A 17,871-nucleotide genomic window follows, 5' to 3' on the forward strand; every position below is an offset into this window, starting at 1 on the left:
TGATCAACTGTTCAACCCATCAAAGTCATCTTCATCATGAATCAAACAGTACATGGCAAAGCATACTAACAGAATGCTGGCAACACATCCATAAGATGCTCAAATCCCACATCTAAAAGGGACTGTACAAAATTAGAACCACAGTAATGGCAGCCCAGCCAAGGCAGTGACCATGACCGTGTTGTACTGAGGGGTGTCAGAAAGGTGATCAGCAGAGAAAACACCAGCCAGGGAATGCTTCATTACAGGCAGAGGAATTTCAGATGACACAAGTGACTGGAGCGTGTCAGGGAAGCAGCCTGGTCCTGCACAGCATGAGGGACCTGCTTCAAGATGTTACCGTTCAAGAGATGCTTGGTTAGAGCTACCTCAAGGCAATCCAGAGCAGGCTTCTAGCAGAGGCAAAGCCAAGCCAAAACACCCAGAACAGGCACGGACTGTGTAAAGAACTGCCTGAAGTTTGCTAAAAACCAGTATTTTTATTAGAAATTGCTAAGTTTTTAAGGGTTTTAAAGAAAACTCTGTCCTGTGCTGAGGAAGGAAGATCCTCTTATAGTTAAAATACAGGACATAAACAACAGAATCCAAATGTCAGTTCTCACAAGAGGCTTCCCTGGGGCCCTGCAGTGGTTTTGGTGTTGATCAGCATATTCCCAAGTGGTCTCAAAAAGGGAGCAGAGAACACACACCATCAGCTTCTTTTAGGGAGTAAGCAGTAAAGAGAAATTCTTTGTGCTGCAGAAGGACTGCTCAGCACCAAAAAACTGGATGAAAATACAGCCACAGAAAACCAATGCTTTCAGTTTAAAATTACATACATGGGGAAAGCAATCTTCCATAAGCAGCTGGGGGCACTGAACTGGCTGCAACCACCCAGGGAAGGAGATGTGGGAATTAACACAGATGGCTCCATGAAAAAGGGGCTGTCAGCCCTTTGCTTAGGAACCATCCAGAAAGCAAAGGGACTGCTAATGGTTAGGAGAGGAAGGAAACAAAAAGCATGTATATGCCAGAATACAGTGCACAGGCTTCTTGAATAGCTTGGTTAGTTCAGATCTTCCATCTTGGCAGACTATATCAGCAAAAGGGGAGGAAAGGGCAGCACCTGATAAGCTGTGTGGACCAGCTGACAGATTTCTTAGCTGTTCCCTGTGACCTCCCACTGTGTTATGGTTTAAAGCCAGGAGAGGTAGCTCATTTAAAACTGGTCTGGTTCTACAGTATTAACACAGCATGGATGTGAGGCTCACCAGCTCCTGATGTTGCCATTTGGCCCACATCTCCCATTGAACCTACAAACCCCACCCCAGCACCCAGAACAACGCACCTCATTGAACAGCAGCTCCCTCCTCTGCTGTTTCCTGAGATCCATCTTCTTCACAGCGACCTGCTTCCCCGTGTGCTTCTCAGTGGCGATGCAGACGATGCCCGTGGAGCCCTCCCCGATCTTGATGAAGCTGTCCAGGTACTCCCGGGGGTCACCGGGGCTGACCACGAGCTGCAGGGCAGCTCTGAACTGTTCGTGGGACACCCTAGAGGGCTGCTGGTCGGAGGAGGATCCCCAGCTGGGTGGAGGATAAGCACTTGATGTGATACTTGGGGAGCTGGGGTAGGAGGCGGTGGAAATATAGGGAGAGCTGGGCTGGAGAGGAGGCTGGTGATAGTGGGATGCTTTGTGGTAGACCAGAGGGTACTGGTAGCTGCTGCTTGAATAGCTGACTTTGCTCTGACTTTGAGGTAGCTTTACTGGGCCCCTGGGGTAGGTGTCTGATCCAGAGAGCGTTGGGCTAACGACAAGCTGTGCTCGATCATAATCCACCTGCAATGCAAAAGCAGACAAGTGAACACGGGTGAAACACACATCTGCTTGTTGCCCATCTCAGCTCACTTTTGGCATTCCTGGAGGTCCTCAGTGGTGTTGGCACATGTACCTGTTCTCAGCGTGACACTGCTGCCCTGTATCTGAAAAGAGACTTTCAGACCATTGGGCTGCTGTGTTTCCATCAGCACTAAAATGAGATCAGGAAAAACCTCAAGATCTTTGGTGCATCTCAGTTCCATTCTTCTGCCCAGGTACCTGTTTGTAGGTACAATAATCTTTGTTTAATGAAAGAGTAAGCTCCAGAAGTGTATTTGCTCCATATCTGCAGTGCCCTGCAGGCTCCATGGGCCATTTCATTCAAGGATTCAACCCTTTCACAACCAGCAGCCTTCTGGCAAATTCTAGTCTCACAGAACCATAGAATGGTTTGGGTTGGAAGGGACCTTAAGATCACCCAGTTCCAGCCCCCTGCCATGGGCAGGGACGCCTCACACTAGGACCATCTTGCCCAAGGCTCTGTCCAACCTGGTCTTGAACACTGCCAGGGATGGGGCAGCCACAGCTTCTCTGGGCACCCTGTGCCAGAGCCTCAGCACCCTCACAAGGAAGGACTTCTGCCTAATGTCTAATCTAAATCTACCCTTTTGTTACCCCCAGAAGCTGTATGACATGGGGCAGTCTTGTATGAACACGAACCTTCCTCACAGTCTCCAAACAGCACCCAACAGAAGCAAGAATTAAAGGGACAGGGAGATCAATTTGTGTCCTGCCTTTCAAATACCAATTCCTGCATTTTGACTCTCAGCCCGGATCCTTTCCTTATGCTTTTCTCCAGCAATTCAGGGATGACCTCTTCTTTCAGAGGCACTGGTACCCTGAAACCCCCTGTCATCTCCTGCCTTGCCTTGCTGCCTGAGTGACTGCATACATGAGTATGATGAGGAGCCTAATTCAATTTACCATTCCTTAAATCACTTTCCACAGTGACACACTACTTCACTGCAGTGTCACAAAACCCCTAATTTTCAGCCAAAATCAGAGACAATCGCAGAGAAAATTATCCTGATGGGAAGTCTTTTTAATTTACAGGTTCCTTTCTTCCTTTTTATTTTCCAAGCTTTTCTAAGCCTCTTAGACCGAAAGAAAATGAATACTTCACATTCACAGATGTAAGTTTGCTTCTCTCCAAATTAAAAACCAAGAGAATAAAACAGGATGTAAGACCAAAACACAAAACACATTTCTTTTCCCCCTGGAAAAGAGCATCTCCCCATTTACAATACAACACATGTGACTCCTGCCGACGAGTAGAGCATCTCAGGGCAGGGGGTGGTTTGACACAGGCTCATGATGTAGCACAATTACAAATAATTATGGCAATGAATTCATTTAATCAATCAATTTCAGTGGTGGAGCACAGGGGTGGACAGAGCAGCAAACTCCACACAGCTCACGGCTGCTACTATTGCTGCTGGCCGCCGGCCAGGAGTCCCTGATCCATGTTAGTTAAACGCACATTAATCTGAATTTGGCAGTGTAATCAAGGACCCAAGTGAACTGTGAAATTGAATTCTGCGGTGGAACATCGTTTGACCATTTTGTGCTAAGACTGCAGAAAAAAAGAGAACAAAAATCTGCCGCAGCATCAATTTATCACTGTAGGCTGCTGCACAGCGAGGAGGAGTTTCGAGCCGGAGTCGCCTCCGAGCGCAGTATTATTCCTACCTCATGCATGAGCCAGGCATGCCTGTCTCTTCATTCCACGTGAGGTTTAGCAGGGAAAAGGGAATGCCTCTCCAGAGGGGCTGCTCGGAGATTTCCCTTGGAGACAGGAAGCTGGAGTCTGCTTCCGTCTGAGACTCGCATGCTGACAGCTACTAGCTGCATGGAACATCCAGTGAGCACATACCAGTGCTGTACAGCCACTTCCTAGGATGCTGTCTTTGTTTAAGCAAAACATCCATTATTACAGCCATAATTCACTTAGTCAGGCAGAGGTAGCCATAAAATAGAAGAGGGTCAGAGACATCATGAATTTCATGAAGGACATTACATCTGCCAAGCTAATTAACATGGAAAAGTGCTCAGATGGTTTGGTGGAGGGAGGGGAACTCAATCTAGCCCTGTCCTATATATCTGTGCACGTAGGGATACATAAATTATTGCTTTGGCTGTAAACACACCATTTTCTTTTAACTACTGAGATGGGGAAAGCCTTGACCAGAAATTCCAGCTGGATTAATCCACACTAATGAATTATGTGAGTTTTCATCCATGTTTTGTATTTCTGAGCATAACGCATTGGCAAAAGTGGATTCTGCAGTGAAAGTTTAAAGTGAAAATTCAGGGTTTTGGTGTGCTTGCTAAGAATTGTTGGGGTTGGCACTGCTGTGCAATGTAAGCCCATTCGCATCCTTAACCCCCTGGAGTCCTACAAACAAATCAGGAGCTGTAATGAGTAAACCATCTGAACCTCTCCTCTGAGGCTGTGTCCTGGCGCAGTGCTTCACATCACGGCAAAATCGAACATGCTTTATCCCACTGTTAATTCTATTTCTGCTACCAAATGCAGTTACCTACTGAAAGGGAATTCTTTAAATACTACAAAGGAAAGAAGAAACCAGCCCTGTGCTCATTCAAGATCAGGTCAAAGGAGCAGCTGAAGCTCTGACACGATATCCATCACGGTGCCGCGGGTGCAAGGCTATACCCTGCTGCTGCTGGCTGCTGCGTCGGCAGCCGGGTCTTTTTGTTGTTAAAAGGTGAATGTAACACCATGTTTAAACTCATTTTGGTTTCCACTGCGATGACAGTGATGCCTGTTTTGCTCTGCGTGTGGAGGAAACACAACTGCTTGTTCTCAAGGGGTATCTTCTCCTCAAGGCAGCCTTTCAACCACGCGGGTGTCCCCATGCACTTTGCAGTGGGACTGCGGCAGAAATGGCAGCCACAGCTAATACCCCCCTAAGGGAGTGCAAGCCCCTTAGTGACATAGACTCACCCTTCAGTAAATGTAAAATGGATTTCTGTTTGATGAGGCTTCACTTTGCCCAGTTAAAATATGTTGAAGGGACGGTCTGTAAATCACATGCAGGTTGCAAACAGAATGGCTACTCTGCGTTTCACTAGTGGAAATCTCCAAGACTCTCTGTTCCATGCATTCATGGAAATCTATTGGCATGTGAATGAGAAACCAGGGAAAATAGGAGAGGGTTTCTGATAGTAAGGGCTTGGCTCTGCCTTCACCAGGCTGGAACTGCCCTCCTGCCTCTAAGTGTCTGCAGAACACACAGAGTGCCTGCCGTGTTACAGCAGCACAAGGTAGTGAGAGAGAGCAGAAATCACAGCCCCTTGGAGGAGGGACAGGACAGTGCCATGGAATGTTGTTACTGAAAAATGACATGGAAAGGAGCTTAGAATTGATAGGAGCTGGTGCAAAAAGTTAAGAGGGCTGCCTGTGATGAAGAGGAGGGTAACAAGAAACATGGGGTACAGAGTGTCCAAAAAAAGGCAGATATGATGGGATGGGTTTGATATGGTGTGACGATGTTGAGTTCTCCCTCTGTCATGAGGGTAACACAGCAGATGCTGTGACCCTGTGCAAGCATTACCAAAGTTAGCCTGCAGGTATAGGAGAGCAGGTGGGTAACATGGGGTGGGACTGGAGGGAACCAAATCTGAGGCTCCAGCTTCCTGCCCTTCCATGGTCCCACTGCACAGCACAGTGGAAGTCTTCTGATGTAAAGCCTCTGAAATCACTGATGATGAAACAGAGCATACATCTGATTTATCTGACATCTCTCACCGGCTAATACCACTGAAGTCTCTCTTCACAGCTACCAGCCAAACCGAACATCTTTGTTAAACGCATTCCAAAGCCACACATTTCTGCCTGCAGACTTTTTCACTGCTTACTTTTCCTCCCCCTTTTAATTATACTTTAGAGCCAATCTCGCCTGTAAAATATCTGATCTGAGACCTGATTCTCATTTAGTAAGCCCATTTGGTGAACCATTATCTTACTAATGCCTCCTTGTAAAGAAAATCCTTCAGCAATCACCCAAGACAAGAAACTGCTATTTGCTTCCAGGAGCTGTGGACGGGTTTGGGAATTGAAACTGCTGCATTTAACAGTGAATCATCAAGTTTCAGTACACCAAGGCTGTGGGAGTGTTTTTGATGCTCTCAGGAGAGGAACAGCTCACAGTGAATCTTGCATGGAGGCATCTTCTTGTTTTTTATGGAAGTTGTTAGTGCCTTTTAATGGGATATTTTTCTAAGTGTCTGGAGTGCTTTTGAGTCCTGTAAAATACACCTCTGTCTTCTGCCCTGCTGAATGCTATAAAACTGGCAGGAGTAGGCACAAGAGAGCCCATGAATTACTGGATTTGTTCTCTTTTCTAAACTCTGACAAAATGATTGCTCTCAATGAAGGAAATAGCAGATAGCTCATCCCAGGCTTTTTGCACAACTTCCAGAATCCGTATTCAATGCCATACTCTGGCACACACTTACCTATGCACATGCATCCTTCCCACCACTCCCTGAGCTCAGGAAAGGCATGAAGAGACCTGGTAGCTCTCCTACTCCCCCCATGATTTACCCTCGACCTCTAAAGCCTAGCTCTGTACTTTAATGTGATGTGCAATAAAAATGCATCGCTCTCCCCTTACCACGGGGCACTGATGATAACTGTACCCCAGGATCACTAAGGCAGCCAAAGCCTGAGCAAGGCATACAGCTATCACGGATTTGCAGAGACCTGAGACTTCTGCTGGGTCTGCAGCTGGACAGGACCACATTCTAAGTGCACAGAGCTAGTAAGAAAATGCACCACTCACATCATCATCGAACAGCAGAGTGGATCTCACACCTAACAAACTACCTACTTTTGCCCCTTTGTAAGTCACAGCAACCCAACACTGTTTCAGTCCCGCAAAAATGAGCTATGATCTTGGTGCCTGTTGCTAGGGGAACTCAGTGATGTTCAATGCAATCTACACTGAAGAAAAACATCTCTTGCAGAGTATTAGATGTCTAAGCAGGTCATCATTGTAGCTATGTGACTAGATGTGTAAGAAAAGTGTTATTCTCTGAACAAATAGTTACAGCAAACTGTTGCAAGTAGGGCAAGGCAGCTTGTGTGGGTAGTATGTGACTTAGAAAAGGCAGAGCAGGGCACAGATTTGTGCAGAGGAGCTACTTGTAGATATCATGGCTGAAATGTTTTTATGCACCTTAACCCTCTTTTTTTAACTACATCTAAAACGTCTTGGGTGAGAGAAGCTCCTTTGATTTAATTTCACTGCTTAAAAACAAAGCAGAGAGGGGTAAACCCTACTGTCATTAGCAGCAAAGGGTTAATAAACCTTGTAATATAAATATAGCATAAAGACAATGTAAGTATTAAAACACAGAGGTTTTAGCCTTGCACAGTAACAACGGAAACACAGAAGTATTTGATATACAAACCAGACCAGCTTCTCAGCTCCCGATGAGATCTTGACAGGCATCCGAACTCCTAATGCTACAAAAACTGCCAAAGAAGTTGGGATTATTGGGAATCCCAAGTAGAACCCCCGGAAGCAGGGGATGTCACATTACCTTAGGGATGCCTGCTGCAGTTTCTGACAAGCGGGGGTAGGTGTAGGAGCTGTAGGAATGTCCTTGCTGGTGTGCTTTAAAGGCGCTTGCTCCATAGGGCATGGCCGGCTCCTGCAGACCAGAACCTGATCTGGACCTCTGCCTCATTGTTGGCTGAGGGCTCGCTGGGTCCACGTAGGATGACTTTGGTCTCTTGTCGTAGTCATCCTTGCCAAGACCATGTCCCCAGTCACTGTCGCTGTACTCCAGCCTCTCCTTGGGGCACTCGCTCTGCACCGACGCTCGGGATGGGGTGTAAGGAAAGGGATCTCTATAGTCCAGGGAGGATCCACTGGGGATCCGCTGATACTCCAGCTTTAGGCCACCGTATTCCAGTGGTTTGGGTTTTGTCTCCAGGTGTGCATGGTAATCTGGGAGGAACCTAGAGAGGTCTGACTGCAGGGGTGTCACTTCTGAGTAATAGACATCCCTGGAAGTCACCTTCATCATGTGCCCGTTCTGCTTGGCAGCATAGCTCCCTTTGTAGTACCTGTCTAGCTCTTCCCCATAAACAGTCTTGTCTCGATACCTTTCCACAACGTAGTCAGTTGTAGTGTCTGACTCACTGGAGTACTGGGAATATGTGATATAACCATTTTCCTCCTGGTGCCTTGGCACATGGTTTGCGTTTCCTTGGTGGTGGGTGGGAGGACTTTCCTTCCGCAGGGAATTGGATCGTGTCACTGAGATATTGTCAAACTCTTCCAGCAGGCCGTTGATTGAAGTATCCTTTCGAGGCTTATTCCCTCGAACAATAGTCTGGGAATAAAAAATTGCTTTGATTAAATACTGATTTTCCACTAATATCTGACCAAGAAAACCAGCGAAAAGAAAGTCTGAGATTCCCCCCAAAATACCCATAGGGATGTGTTATGTTCTTCAGTCCCATACCTTAGAATAATCCATTGCTAGAAAAGAGTATCTCAGTAAAAACAACAGGACACGTAGAAAGGAATAAACAGAGAGGGTTTAAATCCAGTGCACAGCCTAAGCTGAGATTTGGCATGCAACCCCAAGACACTCTAAAAAAAGCCCAGTTTAAGAGGTGGGTGTTCAGCAGCCAACAGCAGACATGTTTAAAAACACTACTTCTTGTTGTTTGTTATCATTCAGTTGTCTACATCAAGCCAGACTGGTGGGCTGAATCTGTCAGGGTATGGATAAGCTAAAACAAAATCATTCAGTGGTCACTTCTACATGTTATCTTTACAAACTGTTGGAATGAAAAGCAGCATGCAGGTGAGTTTGATTTCTGCAAAACAGTATGTTCACGTAGCAGAATTACAACTGGGGATTGCTTCTTTGGTAACTTGGCATGAGACACTTGGGAAAGAGGGAAAACACTTAACTATATCTCCTTCTTACAATATACAGCTTCCAGCAAACCTTTGTGCACAGCCATGGCTTTGGGACATCCACATTACAGAAGCCATGCGGTGGCAGTGCCGGTGTCCTTGTTTGCATCCTAATATTGCAAAGTCCTCTACAGATCCTCCAGCCATGGATGATGAGCACTGCAGATAGGAAGTTGTTTCCATTGATTGCCCACAACCCCCTGCCCACCCCTACCAAAACACTGGTGCTCCAGTTAGGGTGGGAGGCAGCGAGTGCTTGGTTACAGTCTCCTTCAAGAAAGACTGTTTTTAGCTAGTACCATTGGAAGGCTGTAACATGTGGTTGCATCCATTTTTCAGCAGCTGCCTCCCACTGAGTACCGCTTCACATTTATAAACACGTCTGAAGAGTAAGATGCACAGATTAAGGGCCAGAGTCATCAATAAGTGCAGCTCTACTGAAAACACATTTACTGATTCACTTCAGCTAAATATCTACAGCTGTATCTCATTTGATGAGTTTTTAAACAAAGTACCTGTGGTCAGCCCAAGGAGATGCCATTGAATCATAGGCTGGTTTGAGCTGGAAAGGACCTTAAGATCATCTAGGTCTAACCCCCTGCCATGGGCAGGGATGCCTCACACTAGACGACGTTGCCTCTGTAAGCTCCCTATGTTGCTTGCCAGCTGTTGTATATTAGATGTCAACCATGGTCTATCAAATGCTGACTGTGGCCTATCACACACCAACCATGGCATATTGGATGCTGTCTGTGGTGTCCAGCCTGGCCACTGGCCCTTCATTGTAACACTAACAAAGGAGTTGCTCTGCCCTCCTCTGCTGCTCAACTCTTGATCGAAAGCAAGGCTCAAACATTGTCAAAATATGCATTTCATCACTAAGAAAACCACTTTTTCACAAAATCAACACTAATCTACTTCCCTGTTATTTAGCAAAAAGCAGCTGAGAAAAACCAGGCTATAAGCAAAGCAGTCCTGACCTCACACCGATCCCTGCTCTGATTTATGTCCTTAATTGCTTGCCTAGTTTGCTATTTTGAAGCTACTGATACGAAACAATTGGACAGCAAAAATAAGGGACAGCAAATAGATGGCTCCTTTCTCCTGTGAAGCCATTCAGTGAGACAAGAGGAATTGGTTTCATTCGGCTGCAGCCTCCTTGGCAGCAGGACTGCATGATCATTCATATTTAATTATCACATAATAAACCAGCAACGGTTGACAATGAAATGCTTATAATTGAAAACAAGATTGAAATACCCAACTGCCACCCTGCTTCCCCTGAGCAAATGCATGCAAAGGAGTAAAACACCAATTTAATACTCTCTGTGGGACCGGCCTTCACAAAGGAGAGGTTTCATGCAGCTGCCTCTGTTGTGCCTGCACAAAAGGACTTCAGAGCCAGAGGGAGCCCATGGGAGCAGAGCAGCCTCTTTGGATGCAGGGAAGAGTTTTCCCTCTGCTCCTCCAAGCAGATGCTCTCCAGAAGGAGGATTTTCAGGTATTAGAAGAATGGAGTTGAGGGTTTGTGTGTCAGGGAATTCACTGATGACAAACCCCTGCAGCTTAGGGATTTTCTGCAGCCAGGTGCATGCTTGGGATTAGGATGATTTAAAAAAACCTATTAATAGTAAAATGCTGTTGTAAGAAACACTGATTTTCCAAAAAAAGCATTTGCCACCAAAGCCCCAGTCTGATGATGCAGCCTTGGTTAGTGCTGGGATCCCAGTGCTGTCTCACCCCCATTGGTGAAGTTAAGGGGATTAAGAACTAAAACCCTTCCCTTTTCTCCCACCACTTTGAGGATGACCACTGACTTGCAGGGCTGTAATTCCTGTTTGCTTCAGGCTCCTCTCTAAGAGTAAATTAAAAGGGCCAGTGCAAAGGGAGGATAAAAGTTATCTCTTCCAGAGACATGTTTCCTACAGAATAGTCAGTGGTTTATTACTGACAATTATCAATACTCTCAGTGATGGTAATAATTTATTATTAACAACAAAAACAGTATTTGTATTTCCTTTGGCTTCTTTTTAAGCACTTACCTTATATGAAAGGACATACACCTGGTGAGATGCCTCTCTGGCTGAGAGTATAGCCTATCCAAGCTTGATTTTTCCCAAGGAAGCATCTAGTGTTATTCCTATTAAAAGATCACTAGTGTCCACAGAGCAGATAATTTAGGAAGTGTTCCACTGACAGTCCATGAAATATGCTATAGTGTCAGGTATTCTTCTATCTGAAGAGAACCTAAGATGTTTATACACAAATCTGAATACAGTGGGTGCCTTCCTTGTGGGCAAAACAATTTACTAGGCTTAAAAACCAAATGAATATCCCAAAGTAGGTATCATTCTGTAACAGCAAGAGTAATTGCCCTGTAAGGATGCCCACAGAGCATCAAAAATTAAATGATAAAATCAAAGAAGATGTTATGAAGGATGAAACACAGTGTACCATGTTAACCTGTCCTGAAGCCATTTACTACAGAGAAAGTGTGTGCTGGGGGCTCACCAGCACCCGCAGCTTCCCTGGGAAGCACAATATCTGCAGAAAGAAGCCAGAGATTGAGAACTGCCATAACCATGGCCCACTTTCCCAAACCTGATGTTAGCACCAAGGCCAAGAGGTTCAAAGGTGGAAGGAATGAATGGTTGATGCTGGCATCTTGGTTTGGGAATGCAGACTTCAGTTACTGCACCACCAGACTATGTGCTGCATTGGCGAGCAGAAGGAAAACCTCCTGGGACTGAAACACAACAGCAGGAATTACAGAAGATGGAAAACTGTAGCTCCAACTTAAGCAAACAAAAACCTTAAAAGAAAATGCAACAGGAACAGGCTACATTGAAAGTGACATAAACACACACTAAGGTTTGTGATTTTAAAGGCTTTATAAACCAAAAAGAATAATGTCTTTTGGAATAAGGAGGGAATTCTATTTTTATACATATACTGTATCTATTTATATAGAGATATAGAGTTTTTTACTCATTTTTTAATGACTTATTGGTCTCCAAATGCTTAAACTTGAGGAATATTCATAGTTGCTACAGGTGAAACAGCTAAAAGCAAAGCATTATTCACAAGGCTGATGGGTTAAGCTTAATGAGGTTTGTTTCTGACTACTGAGACCAAGTAATGGAAACCTGCACCACATCCCAGCACACATCAACAACATGGTCCTACTGCTCCACCAAGATGCTGCTTTCCCTGGGTTCACCACAGACATGGGATTTGCCAGTTGATACCCCACGTTTATTACAGGATGTTTCTCAGTGCGCTGTGCAGTTTAGGAGGGATCAATGTTAGAACAGATGAAAGACTGCAGGGAATTTTATGCTGCCATTACCACCATACATTAAAATCAACGGGGCACAATCTCTGTGCTTTAAAGAACAGTTCTCTGAAGCTGTAGCTCTCATTTCCATTGCTCTCTGGACACGTCTGGTGTTTGCTCTGGAGCCCGGTGACAGTAGACATCCTTCATGGCGTTTCTGCAGCGGTCTGTCCTCCGGTGATAAGCTATAATGGATCTGTCTGTAAGAAATGCTGTCTTGCCTTGTTTCCAAAAGGAGATGAAAAACAGCTTCTGCACTCAAATGCTGTATTAACCTTGACAATAACGAAGTGGGTAATTAACTGTTTTGCCCTAATATGACCTTGCATTTATTGTCTTTAGAACTACTATACTTCACACACTGGTTAGGAATATATCATCCTTTGTCCTCTTTGAGCTGTGCTTTCAGAAGTCAATGAGGATTTTAAATCTCAGTGATGTGCAGGGTGGAAAAAAAAAAGGTTTTTATAGGAAATATCACCCTTATAAACAGCCAATCTAAACTGCTTTTGTTTCTAGCTGGCTTCTTCCCTCATCTGCAGTATACATAAACTAAAAGCGCAGCCTATGCATACCCGAAAATCAATTTTTTTCTCAAGAAAAGGTGGATAAAGCATAGCAGGTGAAAGTAATCTAAATGTAAGTGATGGATGTGCCAGTAATTTATCTTCTTATGTTGCAAGACATTCAAAGTATTTGAAGCTGAGCTCATGACACCACATTTTACTCCTCACCGTAAGGCAAATGCGAACAGAAGTACCTTAGGGAGAAAAACTGATCCTTGTCATCATGTCAGAAGGAAAACTCCAGCTTCCCCTGTAAATAACAGTCTTACAGCTGCTGCCAAGGGTGTAAGAGGTGTCAGGGGTCTGCATTTGATCTGTTCTCACCTGACAAGAGGCTGTGAGATCTCAGATCAAGCACAGTCCTTAGAGGACCTCAAAGTAGCTGGAGACCCTCAAAACCCCTGCAGATGGCCACATGTGCACGAAAACCCCTGCTTTTTCCAGCAGCCAAGGGCCAGCATAAGATGCTCCTTTCCCTTGTTTGTGAGGCTAAATCTGAAGTCTGAGCTGCTATCTTGAGGGCTGCCACAAGGGCCAAGCTGAAAGGGAAAGATGGGAGATGACAGATAAAGGCCTGCCCATGGTCTCAAATGGATGACTTAGATGAAGGAGAAAAAGCACAGGCAGCTGGAAAGCCCATAGACTGGGAAGCTCAGCTGGGATGCAGGATGGCTGTATCCAAGCAAGAGCATCCACTGTTTCATCTTTTTCTTCACTAAATATTCACTTGAGGCCAAGCTGTAACCTCTGAGTCGCCCTTCCAAATGATGGCATTGGAGCCACCCTTGTGATCCTACTGTGCTCCAGTGAATGCTTCATTGCACACAAATGGGTGCAAGAGGAACTCATCAGATACGTGGTGAGAAACGGTGCTGCATGGAAAGAGATGTCATTTATCACTCCGTGCTCTCCAGTAGTATCCTATGGGATCTGCTCCAGTTTTGATCTGGCTACAAAATGGCTATTACTCCGAGTTAGTCACAAGGAATATACATCAGACAGGAAAGTATGTCAGAACATTTCTTCTTGAAGCCTGTAAATTAGAGCTTGGTTTACACCTGGAAGCCTCAAAGTTTATATAATTTCTGTTAGGAATTCCCTCCCAGTGCTATATGTTCTCGTTCTCCCATAGAAATAATAAAACCACTAATTGTTTCTGGCATTGCAGTTTCCTCCTCAGGGAAGGAGTTCTGTAAATTCCACCACAGTGAGGAGGTCTGGGTCTCTCCTCCCTGGACCAAACATGCACTTTAACCACAGAGTGACCCAGCAAAACCAGGAACATGAAACCGTGTCACCTGCCCCCTCTCTTGAAGTGTCTGAGCACATCAGCCATGATCCCAGCTCCTGAATTTCTCTAACCCCTCTCTGGGAGATGCAGAAATTCCTGTCTGGGACAGCTCTTAGAACTGTTCCCACTTACAGGAGAAAAGAAATACAAACAATACCCCACAAAGTAAAACCCAGCCAAGTGACCTCTGTGATTTTGCTACATGGGAGGGCAGAAGCTCCCAGCCATGAGCCCAGGTGTACTGCAGGATGTGCCATGACTGGGATGTGCTCATCACAAGAGCTGAGTCAACCATCACTGGATACGACAAAGTAGGTTTTGCTCTGTCCACCCACTACCCTTTGACAAGTCTTCCACCTCCTGACAGATGTTAACAACAGCAGAGCATACAGTTTCTGTTTAGTGCTATGACAGAAGAGGCGATCGATACTCGCACCACCTCACCACAGGTAACACTGTGCTTTCCAAGGGGAGGAGATCACTGCAGGTAACATCAGTTCAGAAATACCTCCCTCAAGAGGCTGTTTTACCTTTTCTCTATGAAGTCCCACAACCATTCTGCTTTCCTTAGGATCAGACTAGAGATGCTGAGCCTGGGGAGCATAATGCTGGGCTATCTATCTGATGGCTCTGGGATTCCAGGACTGTGCCTTCGCCTCTTTACAAAATTCAATAGAGTAAAAGAATAAATCATTCTCACAACTTCTCCTTTGGAGAAAGGATGGGTCCCAGAGGCTCCTTCCTATTAATCCACCTGTACAAAAGTGTCTCCCTCTTGCTTCTGCAAGTGTTAACTGATAAGGTGATGCAGCTGCCTCGAGTTGACTGTTTTCATGGGGCTTGTCCATAGGGGCTGGACTAACCAGGTCAGATGAGCTGCTGCTGTCAGGTTCCTGCTGATGCCAACCAGATACACTGAGACCTCTGAAATATGCCTGCCTGTCTACACTGCAGCCACACTTCTGAGCGCACTGCTGCACAGCAAAGTCACTGAAGAGCAGGGAGCCCAGCTTGGTAACCTGCAGCTTTCATCTAATGTACATCCAACACTGTCACACTCATTAACCCAGTACTGCCAACAGCACAGGATGGGAATGAAGCTGGGAGAACATTGGCATGGCCATATGTTAACTATTGAAAGATACAGCTGATGATCATAGAATGGTTTGGGTTGGAAAGGACCTTAAAGTTCACCCAGTTCCAATCCCCTGTCACTGGAGGGACACCTTCCACTACAGCAGCTTGCTCCAAACCCCTGTGTCCAACCTGGCCTTGAACACTGCCAGGGATGGGGCAGCCACAGCTTCTCTGGGCACCCTGTTCCATGATGATGAAGATCTACATTGATGATGTAGGAATGAAAAACATGTATTACTCTACGGATCAAAATACAGGTACAGTTAAAGGTTTTCGAGAGGTGTAATATGCTTAACAGCATCACAGTGCCAGCTGTTTAAAATTCTTCAAAAGCCAAATAATGGAAAACTACAAAAAAAGACTAACTAAAACAGCACTGTGTAATTTGTCACCCTCGCAGCAGTTTTAAGTTAGTTGCCATACCAACAAGAGCAACATTTCATTATAATCACATTCACCAGCAATTCTTTTGTCATTTTAAAATACAGTAACTTTAACAAAACATTTAATTTAAAAATTCCACTGAAATACCCATATTCTTGTAGCTTCTCCCTCTTGTCTTTTCTAAATACACGAACACGGTTGTTAGGTGTCATCTGAAATGCTATTAGAGAATATTAAATGTCAAAAATAATCATTTTGGGTCTGCTTAAAATAGGAGGTATGTGCAGTTTTGTGTGCAATATGTGTACACAGATCTCTCTGACACACAACAATGAGAGAGAAATGTGACACACAAGTTTCAGTTTGAGTGAGAAAGTGAGTGTACGTACTATTGATGAGTTATACAAGCACTTCACAGGGAGAGGAATGGAGAAACCTCAAACCCATGGACTTTCTATTTCATAGGACTTAGGACACCTCAAATTCTCTTTTCTCTCACGAGGGAATGAAAAAGCAAAATGTCCCACAAGATGAAATTCCTCAAAAACATTAACTGCAGCTAACTGCACTCTTAATGCTGCTGCATTTTCTTAAGGCTGACGACAATCGTTCCAGCATAACGATGCACAAAGCAGACCTGCTAAGCCAAAAAGGTGTATGAAACCACACCAAAGATGGCATTTTTTTGGCCACATTCCAGATAAAATCTGTCCATCAATGACAGACTTTCTTATTTTGTCAAATTCACATTTTCTGGCAGGCACCAAAGGCACCACCTCTGGGGTGAGGCACTGGAATGGGTTGCCCAGGGAGGTTGTGAATGCTCCATCCCTGTCAGTGTTCAAGACCAGGCTGGATGAAGCCTTGGGTGGCACGGTTTAGTGTGAGGTGTCCCTGCCCATGGCAGGGGGGTTGGAACTGGATGATCTTAAGGTCCTTTCCAACCCGAACTGTTCTATGATTCTGTGTTATTCTCATGTAATCTGTCAGTGTCTCTGTGCTAGAGGGATTTTCTTTGTATTTTCCAAGGGAACTAAGAAACACAGCTCTGATTTTTAGTTCTGTAGCATCAAGACAGGAGCCGATTGGAAACTCATGGGGCAGCTCCAGGACCAATGTTAGCTGCAGCAGGGCTGTGTGTCACTTGAACAGGTTTATTGTCCAAATAAAACTGTCAGAATTAAGGGCAGTTAATATAAAGCAATGAATCACAGAATCCCAAGGGTTGGAAGGGACCTCAAAAGATCATCTAGTCCAACCCCCCTGCAAGAGCAGGGTAACCTAGAGTACATCATACAGGAACATGTCCAGGTGGGCCTTGAATAACTCCAACGTAGGAGACTCCACAACCCCCCTGGGCAACCCAGTGTCTCTAAATGATACCTCAGAAATCTGGACTTGGGAAGTGGTTTGTGCCTGGATTACTGTGCTACAGGTGAGACTTGGGAATGACACCTAAGTACTACATACAGCTCTTCATTCTCAGCCATGATGCAGATGTAGGGAACAGGAGATGAAGCAAGGGGTGATGGCCATCCTGGTGCCTCTTTCAGTCCTGGCATTACCCCTTTCTAAGTGAAATACATTGCAGAAATGCACCTTAACCCAGGTGTGAACTGACTCTGCTGCCCATTGCCTTGAACTCACATCAGCAGAGGAACAGCAGGGCTGTGAGATAACAGGGGACCCAAAGGGGCTTGGGAAAAACCTAAGTGGTTGTAGAGTGCTCTGAAGTCCAAGCCAATTGTCATCAACCTTAATCCTGTATCAGCCAGTTGTCCCTCAGTTAATATTTGCAGCCTAGACTGCTGTTATCCCAGGTTTTTCCGTGGGGAGGTGTGAGGAAAACAAACCCCACTTTTCTCTACAAAAGCCCAAGAAACTGCAAGAATTAAACAAACACTCAACCACCTCCTCCCCAGATACTTCAGCTTTGATAACCCACCTCTACAGTTCACGTGGGTCTCCCACACGGTACTGATGCTGAGGTGCCAGCCGACACTGGCAGTCAGTATTATACATCTACCTGTGATTAGTACTGGGAACTGGTGGCACTCAACATCCTATGAGTCTTTCCAGGGCTGAGATGCATTAAGAAGTCTTTATACCTGCAAATTTTATTCTAGGGGCCATCAGTGTTAGTGTGGGATTTTCATGGGGAGAGGAGTCCCAAAGTAGTGTGGGTGGTATAAAAGAGTGTCCCATCATTTCAGTCTTGCACACCATGCTCACCACCAACCTCACTACCACTTACTGTAATGACCACAGCAGCACAAGCGTACTGTCACTGTGGAGAATGCAGTCTGCTCTCTACCAACACCACCAATTCAAAGAGC

General features: G+C 45.2%; 1 protein-coding gene across 2 annotated transcripts in view; it reads right to left on the bottom strand.

The window, feature by feature from the left end:
• PAK5 (p21 (RAC1) activated kinase 5) overlaps positions 1-17,871 on the bottom strand; it is a 122,412-nt gene that overhangs the window by 11,324 nt on the left and 93,217 nt on the right. For both annotated transcript variants that reach the window (XM_005147501.4, XM_034061104.1), the window contains exons 3-4: positions 7,427-8,224; positions 1,328-1,819 (exon numbers count right to left, since the gene is read on the bottom strand). In XM_005147501.4, the coding sequence (XP_005147558.3) occupies positions 1,328-1,819; positions 7,427-8,224 (1,290 nt within the window). The remainder of the gene's footprint in view (positions 1-1,327; positions 1,820-7,426; positions 8,225-17,871) is intronic.

Source organism: Melopsittacus undulatus, chromosome 3 (genome assembly GCF_012275295.1).
Source record: "Melopsittacus undulatus isolate bMelUnd1 chromosome 3, bMelUnd1.mat.Z, whole genome shotgun sequence".
NCBI lineage: Eukaryota > Metazoa > Chordata > Aves > Psittaciformes > Psittaculidae > Melopsittacus > Melopsittacus undulatus.